The sequence below is a fragment of the Phycodurus eques genome, chromosome 6 (genome assembly GCF_024500275.1).
Source record: "Phycodurus eques isolate BA_2022a chromosome 6, UOR_Pequ_1.1, whole genome shotgun sequence".
In the NCBI taxonomy this organism is placed as follows: Eukaryota; Metazoa; Chordata; class Actinopteri; order Syngnathiformes; family Syngnathidae; genus Phycodurus; species Phycodurus eques.
Genome location: NC_084530.1, coordinates 7156170 through 7173750, shown reverse-complemented (window position 1 = coordinate 7173750; position 17581 = coordinate 7156170). Strand labels below are relative to the sequence as shown.

Here is a 17581-nt window from a genome sequence, read left to right as displayed (position 1 = left end):
TTCAGAGGGAGGGTCAACATGCTGAAACCCTTTTAAATGACTTTACTCTGAATGACATTTGTAGCAACACTAGAAGAGGACCCATTAGGTGCCAAATGATTAGGCTTGGAACATTTCTTTTATATATTATAAACCGGGGAGCTTTTATTTTTTGAAACACAGATTTTCTAACCAAATCTTTGCATCACTTTCACCAGTCTTACTGACCTCTGCATACAGCATTATTGCACCAACCACCTACAATGAAGCCATCAGTACTGCAAACAATGTAAGAAACAATATTGATTTGTGCTGAGAGCTATTTAACTTTATTGAACAAGACTTGGGTACCAGCAACTGGCAACCGTGTGATTTAATTGATGTCAAGGTGCAATAATACTTGCATGGGCTGCAACTTGAAATGTAATTTCAGAGCTGATGGGTTCAATTTTAAGTACAGAAAACCTTAACTGAATTGAAAAATTCAAAAACCAGGTGGTAAAGGGATTTCCCAACAACGCATTCTGAAAAGAACCAGTACTACCTTGCGCTAAACAATGAGAAAATGTGATTTTGGTGGGACATCCGCTAAATTGACGTGCCCGGAATTCGGCACCAAAAAAATTAAAAGAAGATGGCGGCCATTTTTCTGGATTTAGCAACATACCTACTCATGGGCGAATCAAGGCGGGTAGCTTTCATGAGCCGTGAGGAATTAGTGCGCTTCCTAGTTCCAAACCATTGGCATAGACGAATGGCTTGACAAAAAAAAAAAGGCAAACCCCTCTTTAAGTTAACACTGCTGCCATGCTGCTCTCTCTCTGCGTAGAGGTCTATGCAAGAATAGCTGGAACTCCTGCCATTATGGCCACCATGCCAATGCATGTCCTGGAAATTTTGCCACATTCAACATGGCCGCCAAACGTCAATGCATTGCCTTTGATGGACTGTTGTCACGTTCAACAATGCCACCACATAGGCACGGGAATCATCCCCGTTGGTTGGATCTAGTCATATTGTATATCTGTGACCTGGAAATTTGTGTGTCCCAGTCTCTGCCTATATTGTGCAACAGCACCAGTAAACATCCATCTATTTCGGCACTGCTTATCTTTACTAGGGTCGCGGACGTGCTGGAGCCTATCCCAGTTGACTCTGAGTGAGAGGTGAGGGACTGGTCGCCAATCATTCGCAGGACACACAAGTAAACAACAGCAGCTAATTCTGGAACGAACAGACTTTGTCAATAGCGGAAAACTATTTTTGGAAACATGTACTGTTTCGTTAAATCGGCATATCTTTAATTCGTAGTTCCACTGAAAAAAAAAAAAAAAAAACATTGGAAAGGAAGTTGCAAAGCAGCATGAAAAGATTTATAATTGGAGAAGAGTAAAGGTGTGACTTTTACTAGACGCTGTAATCAAGCCAAGTGTGCTATTAGACTTAAGGTAGATGAGGTCAGCTGTAATTTAGTCGTTCACTGTGATTGGCTATCAAGTGAGATGATGCTATAAAAGACATAGCATGGTGCGTCATTGTCATTATTTACATCGATTCCTCCAGAGGGTTAGGTGACAAATGTTTATTCATGGTTCATTCATCAAAAAGGTTATTTTATTTCATTGTATTTACTGTAAATTGTTTGCATTTTGGTGAAGGTTATGATGGCTCATTGGCTTTCAAGTGTCACTCCTGCATTACATGAACTAATCGGGTTTCTTTTCTGTTTCTTTCGAGTCCTTCTTCCGTTACCTGCCTCACTTTGCAGGCGCCAGACAACAGATACCACCTACACGGGTAGTGTGGAACAGAAAGAGTCATGCAAATGAACCAGGATTAATGTCATGCATGCTTTGACTCCATTGGGATACAAATACATTGAAGGGAGGTCAGGATGTGCTGCATGGAAAGCAATGCCAATTCGTTTTGGTCTCTTTTGGAAATTTGGTTGGCTGTTCAATACAATTATTTCAGTACAGCACAGTATGGCATCATTTACAGTAGTTAACTCACTTATATTTCAGTTAAGAATGTGAAACTATACTTAAAACATTGCCTATGTGGGCAATGTAGTTGTTCCCCCCTCTCTCTTTTACTGCAGCCATTCCCCTCTCACGGTTTCATCAAGTATTCTATTCCACAGCCGCCCGGCAGACTGAGTGTGGAAGTGATAAATATATATACACTCATATTCAGTATAGTCCCTATTAGATACAGTTATTGAATGACTGTAATCATGTTTACCACAATAAGGAACTTTGTAAAACTTTTTTTCTTCTCTTTTACCATTCACAGTACTTCCCCTACGACTTGTCTCAGCAGGTAAACATACCAAATTTTGAGAATTCCGTCGAGAATAGTCAAGATTGTATTTCAGTGGCACTCCAAAAATAAAACACAATTGTTTTCTTGTATTTTTCCTTCAGAGGTCATTTCATTACAGGTGCTACCATTAGATTTTTCGTCTCACCACTCCCGCCCTCAGCAAACTCCAAATGTGAGAAGAACAAACACAAAGATGTTGCTTTGATGCTAGGATATTACTTCCATTTCCTCTCTTGGGGGGGGGGGGGGGGGGGGGGGGGGGGGGGCAGGGGGGGGTTCTTCTTCTTCTTTTCAGTTTCACACATCTGACGCGAAGCCTTTGCCAGAACAGGAGCCTCAGCAACTTGCCCAGCAGGGCTAAGTCTCCCTGAAAAAAAAACCAGGTATAGCAGTTAAACCAAAAACATTAAAAGATACAAGGTATGGAAATCTATATACATATGAAAAGTGGAATGTACACATGAAATAACAGACTGTTAAGTCCAACATTATTTATAACCTGCACAAAATTTGAGTTTTTAGTTCCAAATATTTTGTCTAGAATCCTTTTCAACAATTGTTGTTTAGTTAAAGTCCCTGTAAAATGAACATAAAAATGTCATAAATGTGACACACCATAGTGAATTGTCATTAACAAACCTGTTAAATTTGAAGACATGAAAAAAAATCACCAAGTATATAAAATGACGCTTCCAAATGGTGAAAAATCGAGATGTTTTCTCAGCTCTTAGAAGCGGCAGGCATGTCCGCTGAATGCGCTGAAAACACACCCCAAAGGACTTTATAATTAATCGACCACAGCAGACCATAGAAGGTGTTTTTAAATAGTTTTAAGTCCCGTAAACTGGTTTTAAACCAACGGCTACCACAAGGTAGTGTTTTAGCCCCCATTATGTTCTCTGCCTAACACCAATAGCATCACCTGTGGCAAAAAAAGGGAATGAGTCTTTAAATATGCAGATAAGATGGCCTTGGTGTCTTGGTATCTTGGTGGTGGTCTGGGGACACAGATGGACACTTGCCTTTCTTTCCAACAACACTGAGTTTTAACACAGTTAAAAAAAATTAATGATGGTCTACCAGTCATTCATAGAATCAATTGTCACGTTAAATATCACATCCTGGTACAACTTCCTCACAAGCAAACAGAAAACAAAAATGTTGCGCAAAACAAGCTAAAAGCTAGCAAAGTAATTGGTTCACCACAAACTCCACCGTCACATCTGTATGAGAGCTCTGTGATCAGCAAAGCCATCTTGCTCATAGAGGAACCCTCTCACCCCCTTCATCATTCATTCACGCTCCTCCAGTCAGGCAGGAGATACAAAGCCGTCCAGTATGTCATTGCCTCGCCCGAAGTTGTGTGTAGGTCCACATTTCTGGGAAACATAACCATTTATTAAACGTGGCAGCACACGTTATTCAGCCTGTGGCTCACAGTTCATGACAGACATTGAGCACATGCTTCCAGTATGGAGCAGGGGTGTGGAACTCATTTTTGTGGCGGGCCACATTGTACAGTAGCTATAGCTTTTCTCGGAGGGCCGTTATGAATGTGAACCCATAAAAATGAATGATCATATATACAGTATACGCAACAAATTGATGCATAACTAGTTTTTATATCTAAAGCCAAGAAAACGAAATATTTAACTATTATTACATTTATTTTAAAAGGTGGATTGGTAACAAAGAATGCTTGCAATTTTGGTATTTTTACGAGAAACATGAAGTTGACGCAAATGATTTTCTTTCACGGGCCACATAAAATGACAAAGCGGGCCGGAGTGTTGTTGATCAATGGCTTTTGCTTTGCATAGTAGAGTTTCAAGTTGCACTTACGGATGTAGCGCCGAACTATATTTACTGACATTGGTTTTCTGAAGTGTTCCTGAGCCCATGTGGTGATATCCTTTACACATCGATGTCGGTTTTTGATGCAGTGCCGCCTGAGGGATCGAAGGTCACGGGCATTCAATGTTGGTTTACGGCCTTGCCGCTGACATGCAGTGATTTCTCCAGATTCTCTGAACCTTTTGATGATATTATGGACCGTAGATGATGCAATCCCTAAATTCCTTGCAATTGTACGTCAAGGCTGTGATTGGCTGGCAACCAGTTCAGGGTGTACCCCGCCTCCTGCCCGAAGATAGCTGGGATAGGCTCCAGCACGCCCGCGACCCTTGTGAGAATGGATGGATGGATGGATGGATGGATGTACCTCGAGGAACATTGTCCTTAAACTGTTTGACTATTTTCTCACACACTTGCTCACAAAGAGGTGAACCTCGCCCTATCTTTGCTTGTGAATGACTGCGCAATTCAGGGAAGCTCCTTCTTTACCCAATCATGGCACCCACCTGTTCCCAATTAGCCTGTTCACCTGTGGGATGTTCCAAACAGGTGTTTGATGAGAATTCCTCCACTTTCTCAGTCTTTTTTGCCACCTGTCCAAGCTTTTTTGGAACGTGTTGCAGCCGTAAAATTCTAAGTTCATGATTATTTGCTAAAAACAATTACGTTTATTAGTTTGAACATTAAATGTGTTTGTATTGTATTCAATTAAATATAGGTTGAACATGATTTGCAAATCATTGAATTCTGTTTTTATTTATGATTAACACAACCTCCCAACTTCATTGGAATTGGGATTGTACATACAACACTTGGGAATGTAACTTATGATACTGAGCTGGTCTGTAAACTGTGGTACCCAGGGAAGATGTATTTTTTTCAAGGTATAGGCATAGATAGGTAGCTAACTGCACGCCGTAGCGGTAGGCATGGGGCCCATGAGCTCAGTAATTAAAACTAAGTAACTCTCAATTGTGCTGGATAGCCATTGATAAAACAAAGGTGCTTAGGTCTTATATAGTGGGGGAGGGGCGACTCATGCTGAAGTGCGTCATCATCATCAGGCACAATTTTAGTCATGCCTGAAAGTTTAGGTCAGTTTTTCTAAGTGCATATTTTCAGCAATTATCTTAAATCTTCAAACAAATTGCAGAATCTTAATTTATTTGAATTAGCTTTAACTCATCAGTGATTTTTTTTTTTTTAAAGCTTACTCTTAATAATAAAGGTGATTTGGGTAAAACTCCCATATCTCCAATATATTTTTCCCCCTCCATTATTATATTTTAATAAACAATGAATTTATTCATTCATTCATCGTCTGATGCACTTATCCTCACGAGGGTCGCGGGCGTGCTGGAGCCTATCCCAACAATCTTCGGGCGAGAGCCGGGTTATACACTCTGGAGTTGCCCATGGTACGAGGCGTCGAGCAGGTGTGGGTATACTTTTTGCCCCCCGGCTCGGCGCCTGTACGTTGGGGTTCACCCCGGTGGAAGAGAGGGTACCCTACCTCCGCCTTCGGGTGGGGGGATGGGTCCTGACTGTTGTTTATGCCTATGCACCAAAAAGCAGTTCAGAGTACCCACCCTTTTTGGAGTCTTTAGAGGGGGTGCTGGAAAGCGCTCCTGCTGGGGACTCCATCGTTCTGCTGGGGGACTTCAATGTCCCCCAGCAGAACGTGTGGGCAAAGACAGTGAGACCTGGAAGGGCGTGATTGGGAGGAACAGTCCCCTGATCAGAACCCGAGTGGTGTTCTCTTATTGGACTTCTGTGCTCACCACGGGTTGTCCATAACGAACACTATGTTCAAGCATAAGGGTGTCCACATGTGCACTTGGCACCAGGGCACCCTAGAGCGCCGTTCGATGATCGACTTTGTGGTCGTGTCATCGGACTTGCGTCCGCATGTCTTGGACACTCAGGTGAAGAGAGGAGCGGAACTGATCACCACCTGGTGGTGAGTTGACTCAGACGGTGGGGGAAGATGCCAGTCTGACATGGCAGGCCCAAACGTATTGTGAGGGTCTGCTGGGACCGTCTGGCAGAATCCCCTATCAGAAGGAGTTTCAACTCCAACCTCCAGCAGAACTTCACCCACGTCCTAGCGGAGGCGGGAGACATTGAGTCCGAGTGGATCATGTTCCGCGCCACTATTGCCGAGGCGGCCGACTGGAGCTGTGGCCGTAAGGTAGTAGGTGACTCTCGTGGCGGCAATCCCCGAACCCGTTGGTGGACACCAGCGGTGAGGGATGCCGTCAAGCTGAAGAAGGAGTCCTATCAGGCCTTTTTGGACTGTGGGACTCCTGAGGCAGCTGATGGGTACCGGCTAGCCAAGCGGAATGCGACTTTGGTGGTCGCTGAGGTCGCGTGGGAGGAGTTCGGTGAGGCCATGGAGAACGACTTCTGGGGGGCTTCGAGGAAATTCTGGTCCACAATCCTGCGTCTCAGGAGGGGGAAGCAGTGCACCATCAACACTGTGTATAGTGGGGATGGGGCGCTGCTGACCTCGACTCGGGACGTTCTGAATCGGTGGGGACAATACTTCGAAGAACTCCTCAATTCCACCGACACGCATTCCCTTGAGGAAGCAGAGTCTCAATTCTCTGAGGCTCTGAGGCGAGCTCTCCTATCTCTGGGGTTGAGGTCACTGAGGTAGTTAAAAAGCTCCTCGGTGGCAAGGAATGAGATTCACCCGGAGTTCGCCTCAGAGCCTCAGTTTACTTGTGTTTTGTGGACTTTTGTGGCATTCGACCGTGTCCCTCGTGGAGTCCTGTGGGGGGTGCTTCTGAGGTATGGGGTACCGAACCACCTGATACGGGCTGTTCGGTCCCTGTATGACCGGAGTCAGAGTTTGGTCCGCATTGCTGGCAGTAAGTCGGAATCGTTTCTGGTGAGGGTTGGACTCAGCCAAGGCTGCCCTTTGTCACCGATTTTGTTTATAACTTTTAGGGACAGAATTTCTTGGCTCAGCCGAGGCATAGACGGGGTCCGGTTTGATGGCCTCAGAATTACATCTCTACTTTTTGCAGATGATGTGGTTCTGTTGGCTTCATCAAACCGTGATGTCCAACTCTCACTGGAGCAGTTCACAGCAGAGTGTGAAGCGGCTGGGATGAAAATCAGCACCTCCAAATCTGAGACCATGGTCCTCAGTCGGATAAGAGTGGAGTGCCCTCTCTGGGTCGGGGATGAGATCCTGCCCCAAGTGGAGGAGTTCAAGTATCTTGGGGTCTTGCTCACGAGTGAGGGTAGAATGGAACGGGAGATCGACAGGCGGATCGGTACAGCGTCTGCAGTGATGCGGACTTTGTATCAATCCATTGTGGTAAAGAAGGAGCTAAACAGAAAGGCGAAGCTCTCGATTTACCGGTCGATCTACGTTCCTACACTCACCTATGGTTGTGGGTCGTGACCGAAAGAAGGAGATCCCGGATACAAGTGGCCGAAATGAGTTTCCTCCGCAGTGTCTCCGGGCTCTCCATTAGAGATTAGGTGAGAAGCTTGGTCATTCGGGAGGGGCTCAGAGTAGAGCCGTTGCTTCTATGCATTGAGAGGAACCAGATGAGGTGGCTCCTCATGGCATCTGTTTAGGATGCCTCCAGGAGGCCTCCCTTGTGAGGTGTTTCGGGCATGTCCCACCGGGAGGTGTCCCCAGGGACGACCCAGGACACGCTGGAGAGACTACATCTCTCGGCTTGCCTGGGAACGCCTCAGGATCCCCTCGGAAGAGCGAGAGGAAGTGGCTGGGGAGAGGGAAGTCTGGGCTTCCCTGCTGAGGCTGCTGCCCCCGCGACCCGACCTCGGATGAGCGGAAGACAATGGATGGATGGATGGACTTCCCATTTAATTTCACATACAGTAGAGTATAGGTAGACCATGAGTTGTAGGGTGCTACATGCTCAAGGATGTTCGCAAATTGAACTGGCATGTCTCCATGAACCACTCTAAACGGGCCATGGGCATCCACCCAGAAGGGGGCATCCAAACAGGCTTGGGTGGGCATCGATTAAGTCCCATCTCCCCGTCGATGACCCGTTTTAGGGGGCATGAAATTTATCACATCGCCCCGGGCAGCACCGAAGCGTTGCACGCCATGGTACTGCATTACATTGAGCTACATTCTGCTCGCTACTTTTATACCGATTATTGCTTGCGCAAGTTATTTATTTTGGTTTCTTAGAAAGACTCCTGCCACAGGTGTTATGTAACTCTGTTCCACCAATCCAACAACTTGAGTACATTTTTAGCTACTCTATATGGGTGTATCTATACACAGACATGTCTGCGAACAATAATTGCACACACATCCGTGTTCTATACTGCTTATTTTGTCAGGGTCTGAAAACTAGCAATGTCGTAGTCACTATCGTATTGGCTTGTTGTCAGTGAGTGTGGGGAAAATGACTCCGTTGCATCACAAAGCAGAAGGACATGGAAGTCAGACAAACTCAGACACATACACACAATGAACTGAATCCCAAAACAATTGCAAGATTACAATAGAAGCCCATTTATGCATATTAATTGCATGTGAATCCTGACTCTATAATCTGCATTATGTAAGGAAGCTTTTTTTGTGTTGGATCATACTGCCCTTCTAAGGCAATGTAACATTTGTGATTGACATTCAATGTTTGGAAGAAATCTCTGTGCTCATAGATCGCTCACTTTTTATGCCGCGCACTCTCTGCAGGTGAACTGAATGCGTGAACATACAAAGAAACCTTACTGTGATTTTGTTCCATAAATTCTTTTTAACAAAATAAAAAAAAAAACACAACAACACTGTATACCAGAACTACCACCAAAGCAACCATATCCATGGAGAGAAATACTGACACTTGTTGCCACTCAGGACTGCTTAGATTTGGAACCACTTCAGAAGGTAGCGGTACTGTTCATCATAATGACACACACTGACGGCATTGGAATGCAAGTGCAAATCTAAAACAGATACCAAGAAAGGCAAGATGATGGTTTCAATGTGATGCTCCCCCCGGGGACAAACGCTTGTCACAACAGGACCTCTCACATTTCCAAGGGCACAGGCGCCATTCCCTCAAGTCATGACTGGCTCTTCAACACCACCCCAAACAACTTGGAAGATCTCCTTCTAAGTTTGTTCTGTCATGTCCTGCAATATGTTTGTCCCACTTCTGGATGCACTAAATCAACCCCAAAAAATATTCTCTTACCCGTTTGCCTTAATCGATTTAATCGTTGGGAATCCGTAATTATTATGTCAGTGAAAAAGATGTGTGCGTGAGTGCTCCTTACACAGCATGTAATTTAAGATAAGAGGAGCCTTGACCCCATGCACCTCTTTTTTTCATAATTGAAGCATATTTATGTCTTCAAACACATTCTTCTCTGTACTTGGTGGGATTTGATTGGCTATCACATCATGTCAGTGTGTATAAATAGCAACCATGTAAGAAAGCAGGCACTTTTCTTCCCTCCAGAGACACATCATCTTAAAATTCTCCACACCAGAATTTTTTTTCATACAAGACCAACAAGATTATATTTCTTATCTCCAGTCAAAATGGAGCGAGCTGTCATCGTGATGTGCCTACTTGTCGCTTGCTCGGCTGCTCCTGTAAGTCTGTCTTGAATTTAAAAGATCTCAAATGTAACTATATTTATTCACGACGACGTGAATCCAGTTATTATTTGCCTATCTCCTTCTCCTGTAGATTCAGGAGATTCAAACTAATGAGGTAAGTCAGTGTCATCGCCGTGCTATTTGTCATACAGTATGTCGTGTTTATGTCAGGCCATGGGACATCACGGGATGATGGGTGTTTGAAACGGCAATGATAATTGTCTCTATTGCACTTGCGTGTCTGGAGATGTCTGGTATTTCTCCAGCAGATCGCGGCACATGCCAATGAAGCCCTGAGGTTGATGGAGATGTACAGGCTCTACCAGCAGCAGGTTTGAAGGGATCATTTCATTTGAGACCAAAAGAAACTAAAAATCAGTTTGCTGATTTGTGTTTTTCTTTTCAGGGGCTGGTGGCAAACCCGTTTCTTCCTGCAGCTGAAACTCCTGGAGTAGGTGTTGCTGCTGAAGCTTCTCCTGTAAGATTCCAAACTACCTATTCGTCTGCACAAGTGGAATCGAGGCAACCGAACTGTTATCGGTGGTTGAATATGTTTCACCTCTAATTCAAAATGAATTATCTAATTTTCTCTTTGGAGTGTGCGTTCCCTGCGGATAGTCATGTGAATGTTGTTGTTGTTAGGTATGGCTGGTGGCAGACTTGGCGACCACTTTTCCCTGAGACATTCTTTAGAATGTTAGGACATTGTTGTAAGTAGACGATAGGTGATGGCCAAAACCTCCTTTAGAACTGAAGAAGCCTTTTGGATTAAAGGTGAAACATTTTCAACAACCAAGAATCCAAACCGAGAGTCCAGTTTCCACTATTCAACTTTTGCAAATTGCCATCATTGGATGACTGACAACCCAGACATTCAAAACTACCATATTTCTTCGAATAATGGCATCCACTCTCCCAGACACATTCAGCTTGACTTTAGGAGACAGCAGTGCTGCACTTCAACGTAAAAACTAGCACCTCTTGATTTTCATGCAAGCGAAAGACTTAATGCACGTGTAGTACAGACAGTGAATAGTTGACTGCTTGGGCTTTAACTTCATTGCTAACGAAAACAGGAGCACCTATGGTGATGTAACTTGCAATTTTTCAGCCATTAGTGTTCCAGTTTCCTCTGTGCTTACTCCATGCTGTTGTTTTTATGTTATGGGAAGCAATGAGCCTTTACATTAGTTATAACGTCTCCATCTTCATTTAAGTGTGAAAAAAATTATAAAAGACGTATAGCATTAAAAAACACCTGGTTCCCTTTAGACTACATAAATGCCACTTTATGAGTGAATACTGTACAGTATTTGACTCCACTGTGACCTTATATCATATAATTTTAATATAATACTTATTACTGTATTTCTGAAGTCGCTTTGTTTTCATACAAATATTTTATCCAGGCTGAGCCAGCTGAGGCAGCACCCGAGGTAAGTGTTCCAACGACACGGAAGGCAACGTTTTCCAAAATGCAGACACCTGTATGTTAAATGATGCTTCTTTCTTCTTAAGCAGGTGGATGCTGCCCCAGCTCAGGCAGCCACCGCCGCTGCTCGCCCCCCCCCTCCTGCTGCTGCTGCTGAGCCGGTGGGAGACGCATCAGAGGAGGAGGAGGTGACACGCAAGCCTGACATGTCGCTGAATATTGAATTCTTATCACCATTGTGTCCACTTCCTACGTGTGCAAAGGATAAACCCTTTAAACATTTGGCATTCAGGAAAAAGTTTAACACTCAATGCTCATATTTCAGATATTCTGTTTAAAAATGGAAACATTCAAAGCATGGAAGGGTTACAGATATCACAGTCAAAAAAGCAGGCAATTAAACAAAAAACAAAAAACTTCATTCAGGTCACCATTTCTCTCTCTCTCTCTCTCTTTTGATGGCATATTGACAAATAAAATGATTTAAAAAATACATAGTGAAAAACTACAAATACATTCTCCATTTTCCGGAATACAGGATGCCAAACCTGCCTCAAAAGCTGCTGCTCCTGTTCCCCCTCTAAACTCCGAAGAGGCAGAAGAGGCAGAGGAAACGGAAGAGGCAGAGGAGGCGACTGTGGTTGAGCCAGAAGTAGCTCCTGCTGATGCGCCAGCAGCGGTTGATGCCCCTGCAGAGATTGTAGCAGTGGATGTGGCTGCTTCTGCAGATGTGCCAGCTGTGGATGCTGCCCCACAAGCCCCGGAAGCTGCTGAAGCGGCAGTTGGAGAAGTTGCCACAGAAGATGCTGGTGCTGCTGCGGCGGCTGACACTGCTGTAGTGTAATTATACCCTGCATATTTCCAGCAACTAAATATGTCAATGTATAGTTTCAGCTCAAAATGTGCTCGCACAGAATGAATAAAGACTGAAGAATATGCTTTTGTGGGTGCATGTACAATTAGTAACCTGTTAGTGCTTAACCAAAACCATATAGTGTATCTCTTCGCGTATTCATCTTTTATTGTAGTTAACACATATCCTATGAAATAAAGGCCAGATGCCATCAACTGTGGTTTACAGCTTTTGATAAAACTGCTTCTGTCACAGCACAAATGGAATGCAAAGGACAAAAGCATTTGGAGCAACACGTAATTATATGTTATAGATAACTACCTCCTGCTTTAATCATTAAACTCCATGCATTATTTATTGAGAAATTACAAAAATGGGATGTTTTAATGGAAGCATGCGCCTTGTAGTCAGGAGATCCAGTTTCAAATCTTGGGAACGTCGACGTGTAAAGTTTACATGTTTTCCTCAGGCTTTCGTGGCTTTTCTGCGGGTACTTCAGCTTCCTCCCACATTCACATAACGTGCATATTGGCTTCGAAATCATCCATCCATCCATTCATCCATTTTCCATACCGCTTATCCTCATGAGGGTCGCGGGCGTGCTGGAGCCTATCCCAGCTGCCTGCGGGCAGGAAGCGGGGTACACGCTGAACTAATGATTTGTCACAGGCTTCAATTTTAGGCACGACTCAATGTTCTGCGTTACAAATATAATTTTAAATTTGGCGTCAGTTCAGGTCAGTGTTAGGAAAGTTCATTTTCTATTTCGAACAAGTTGAAATTTCATTTCACCATTCCAAAAATGAACTAGTTCAGTTCATAGTTCATAATTCAAAATGTTGAAGTAAGTTCACCCCTTCAAAAATGGACGACAGGTAGTCATTTTTCTTTTTTGTTTTTTCTCAATATGTTGCTGATGGGCACGGTGGACGACTGGTTAGAGCGTCTGGCTCACAGTTCTGAAGAACGGGGTTCAATCCCCGGCCCCGCCTGTGTGGAGTTTGCATGTTCTCCCCGTGCCTGCGTGGGTTTTCTCCGGGCACTCCGGTTTCCTCCATGCATGGTAGGTTGATTGAAGACTCTAAATTGCCCGTAGGTGTGAATGTGGGTGCGGATGGTTGTTGTTTTTGCCAATGCCCTGCGATTGTCTGGCAACCAGCTCAGGGCGTACCCCGCCTCCTGTCCGAAGATAGCTGGGATAGGCTCCAGCACGCCCGCGACCCTTGTGGGGATAAGCGGCTCAGATAAAGGGTGGATGGATGGATGTTGCTGATGGCCTTAAAATACTGGCATCTCATTTCCCCATCGTTGCCACACATTCAGTCCACACTTGTAGCCAGCTGCATCTTTTAACCTACAATCTCAAAAACATGACCAAAAACATGTTGCTTTAATTATCCTATTTTTTAAAAATGAGGAATTAAAACAAAAACAGGACTTCTGTTCACCGGGGCCCCCCTCTGACGCCACGTCTGGAGGTGGGGCTCAAAGGCGAGTGCCTTGTGGCCGGGCCTGTGCCCATGGCGCCCGGCCGGGCACAGCCCGAAAGGCTAATGTGGGTCCCCCTTCCCATGGGCTCACCACCTGTGGGAGGGGCACAGGGTTCGTGTGACAGAATGACAGAAACGATGATGAAAGGACATTGATAACTTTGCATGAAAGTTGCATTGATAACCAAGATGCCGCCTACCAGTGTGGTCGCCTCGGTAACGCGCTCTCTAGTATTGTCTTTGTTTTTGTGTTTTTCGTCCGTCTTTGGAGACCTTACACGACTCACTTACACGAGGGGAGACTTGCTAACCATCAAGGAGGCTACTCTGGACTTTCTGTCACCAACTTTCGAAAATCCGCTCAGTTTCTTCCCCGAGTTACTCACCGGAGCGGCGTCCGCGGTTTTCGGCGCATGGATGCGGAAGCGGCGCCACAGAGGAAACGAACCGGCATTCAGGTGAAACTCCGCAAGAGAGGACACAGATTGGCGTTCCTGTCGATCCACCTCGCGAATGTACGCTCCCTACCCAACAAAATGGACGAGCTTCATCTTCTGTTAAAGACCAGTAAAGACTTCGGACGTTCCGTGGCCATGTGCTTCACGGAGACCTGGCTTTGCGACCCTGTACCCGATGGCGCCGTCACACTTCCCGGCTTCAACATTCATCAAGCGGACCGCGACATGGAATCATCGGGGAAAACGAAGGGCGGCGGGATATGCCTCCATATCAACGAAAGATGGTGTACGGACGTCACGGTGCTCAGCATACACTGCAGCCCGCATTTGGAGTGGCTGTTTTTGAACTGTAAACCATTCTACTCCCCACGTGAGTTTGGATCGTTTATACTGGCTGGAGTCTATATTACACCGCAAGCTAACACGAACGCCGCATTGCTAACGCTCGCCGAACAAGTCAATGAAATTGAAAAAAAACACCCGGACTCACCCCTCATTATTCTCGGGGACTTTAACAAAGCTAAACTCAACCACGAACTCCCTAAATACAATCAGCACATCGACTGTCCTACCAGGGAAAATAATACTTTAGACCACTGCTACACTACGGTAAAAAACGCATACCGTGCTATACCTCGTGCAGCCCTGGGCTCGTCTGATCACTGCTTAATTCACTTAATACCGACGTACAAGCAAGAACTTAAATGTGCGAAGCCTACAGTGAAAACAGTCAAAAAGTGGACCAATGAAGCCAAGATGGAACTTCAAAGCTGTTTAGACTGCACAGACTGGAGTGTCTTTGAAAATTCAGCTGGCAGCCTGGATGAATATACGGACACTGTCACATCCTATATCAGTTTCTGTGAAGAGGTTTGTGTACCAACAAAATCATTTCGGACATTCAACAACCACAAGCCGTGGTTCACTGCTAAACTTAAGCAGCTTCGCCAAGCTAAGGAAGATGCATATCAGAGCGGGGACAGGGCCCTGTATAATCGAGCTAGAAACCAGCTGACTAAGGAAATTAACATTGCAAAGAGGATCTATGCAGCAAAGTTGGAAAAACAGTTTAGCGCGAACGACTCAAAATCAGTCTGGCATGCATTCCAATCGCTGACTAATTACAAGCGACGATCCCCCCAAGCTGAGAACAATAGCACACTAGCCAACGACTTGAATACCTTCTATTGCAGATTTGAAAAGGACAGTTTCACTCCACACACCCACCCGGGCCGCACCCGCGACCACAACCACACCTCTGACTTCTGCGTTAACCATCCATGAACAGGATGTGAGACGCATCTTCAAACAACAGAAGATTAACAAAGCGGCAGGACCGGACCATGTATCCCCATCCTGCCTCAAAGTCTGCGCGGACCAGTTCGCTCCAGTCTTCACTCAGATCTTCAACAGATCTTTGGAAATGTGCGAGGTTCCATCCTGTTTCAAACGCTCCACCATCATTCCAGTCCCCAAGAAACATGCAATCTCTGGTCTGAATGACTACAGGCCTGTCGCTTTGACATCTGTGGTCATGAAGTCCTTTGAACGTCTCGTGCTGGACCACCTCAAGAGTGTCACCGGTCCCCTGCTGGACCCCCTGCAGTTTGCCTACCAAGCGAACAGGTCTGCGGATGATGCAGTCAACATGGGACCTCGACAGTGCAGGGACAACAACATGGGACAACAACATGGGAGCTCGACCTCGACAGTGCAGGGACCTACGCGAGGATCCTGTTCGTGGACTTCAGCTCAGCGTTCAACACCATCATCCCTGAACTCCTTTCAACCAAGCTTCTCCAGCTCAGCGTCTCACCTGCCATCTGCCAGTGGATTTACAGCTTTCTGACGGGCAGGACACAGCAGGTCAGGCTGGGGGAGGCCACCTCATCCACACGCAGCATCAGCACTGGGGCGCCCCAAGGTTGTGTCCTCTCTCCGCTGCTCTTCTCTCTCTACACGAACGATTGCAACTCAGCGAACCCGACTGTCAAGCTCCTGAAGTTTGCAGATGACACCACTGTCATCGGCCTCATCAAGGACGGTGACGAGTCTGCATATCGACAGGAAGCGGAGCGGCTGGAGCTGTGGTGCGGCCGACACAACCTGGAGCTGAACACGCTCAAGACGGTAGAGATGATCGTGGACTTCAGGAGGCATCCTTCGCCACAGCTGCCCCTCACGTTGTCCAGCTGCCTTGTGTCAACCGTCGAGACCTTCAAGTTCCTGGGAATTACAATCTCTCAGGATCTGAAGTGGGCGACCAACATCAACTCCGTCCTCAAAAAGGCCCAGCAGAGGATGTACTTCCTGCGGCTTCTGAGAAAACACGGCCTGCCACCGGAGCTGCTGAGACAGTTCTACACAGCGGTCATCGAATCAGTCCTGTGTTCTTCCATCACAGTCTGGTTTGGTGCTGCTACAAAAAAGGACAAACTCCGACTGCAACGGACAATCAAAACTGCTGAAAGGATTGTCGGTACCCCCCTACCCACCATTGAGGACTTGCACGCTGCCAGAACTCAGACAAGGGCGTGCAAAATCCTCTCGGACCGTCTGCACCCCGGTCAGCAGCTCTTCCAGCTCCTTCCCTCAGGTAGGCGCTGCCGATCAACGCAAACTAGAACTAGTAGACATTCCAACAGCTTCGATCAACTTCTTAAACACCTAACCTATAATTCCATTACAACAAGCTGCCAATTTTTTGACTTGAGTTCGTTGTCCCATTTCTGTGGGGCCAATTATGTATTACTCGTGCACTCACTGTAGTTGTCTCGCCATGCTGCACTATTTGCATATACTGGCCACTCGTGCCAGATTAGCATCTGCTCCATTTGCACACTGATTGAGGAGTAACTGTAACATTTGCACAACCGACATTGTCCCAGATGATCGCACTACTCGTCACTTTAAACCGCATACACTCCTTGAAGTCTCAGCGCCCTTTGCACAATGGTCATTGCACCGGACTATCGCAATATTAGTCATTCGAACTGCTCTCAGTGCTAGAGGACTCTGCATCTTTTTGCACAATTGTTTTTTGTCAATGTCTTTATGTCTCCAAAGTGTTCTGTAAATTGACTGTCTGTTGTACTAGAGCGGCTCCAACTACCGGAGACAAATTCCTTGTGTGTTTTGGACATACTTGGCAAATAAAGATGATTCTGATTCTGATTCTGATTGAACTGTCGTTCATTGAACTCGTTCAGGTACAACCCTGGTCAAGGTCAATTGCTGGCAAAAATCCAATAGCTGAGTAGCTATTAACTTCCCATATGACAACTGAGTTTGTCCATTTAAGTTGAAGTTCATTTCAGAGGTGTGAAGATTTAAAAAGTTTTAAGACAAAGATCTCAACATTTCTTGTGTGAATATGAGCGATTAAAAGTTGCAGCATCCTGCCTTGTTTAATTAAAGATGCTGCGAACATGGTGGAAAAACGTGTCATTTAACAGCCAACATGGAGAGCCAGTGACCCAACAGACCATTGTCCTGAGATGAAGATAGAAATGTGTGTGTCTGTGTGTGTGTGTTGGGGGGGGGGGGGGGGGGGGGGCAATTACTGCTCAACACTGCCAGAGG

General features: G+C 45.5%; 1 protein-coding gene across 1 annotated transcript; it reads left to right on the top strand.

Annotated features, from left to right (window-relative positions):
* Window positions 1–9630: 9630 nt before the first annotated feature.
* Window positions 9631–12074, top strand: enam (enamelin). The gene is made up of 7 exons (XM_061680696.1): window positions 9631–9760; window positions 9858–9881; window positions 10033–10098; window positions 10173–10244; window positions 11176–11202; window positions 11285–11386; window positions 11737–12074. Exons 1-7 carry the CDS (start codon window positions 9707–9709, stop codon window positions 12040–12042), a joined length of 651 nt encoding a protein of 216 aa, XP_061536680.1. The 5' UTR covers window positions 9631–9706; the 3' UTR covers window positions 12043–12074.
* Window positions 12075–17581: the final 5507 nt, after the last annotated feature.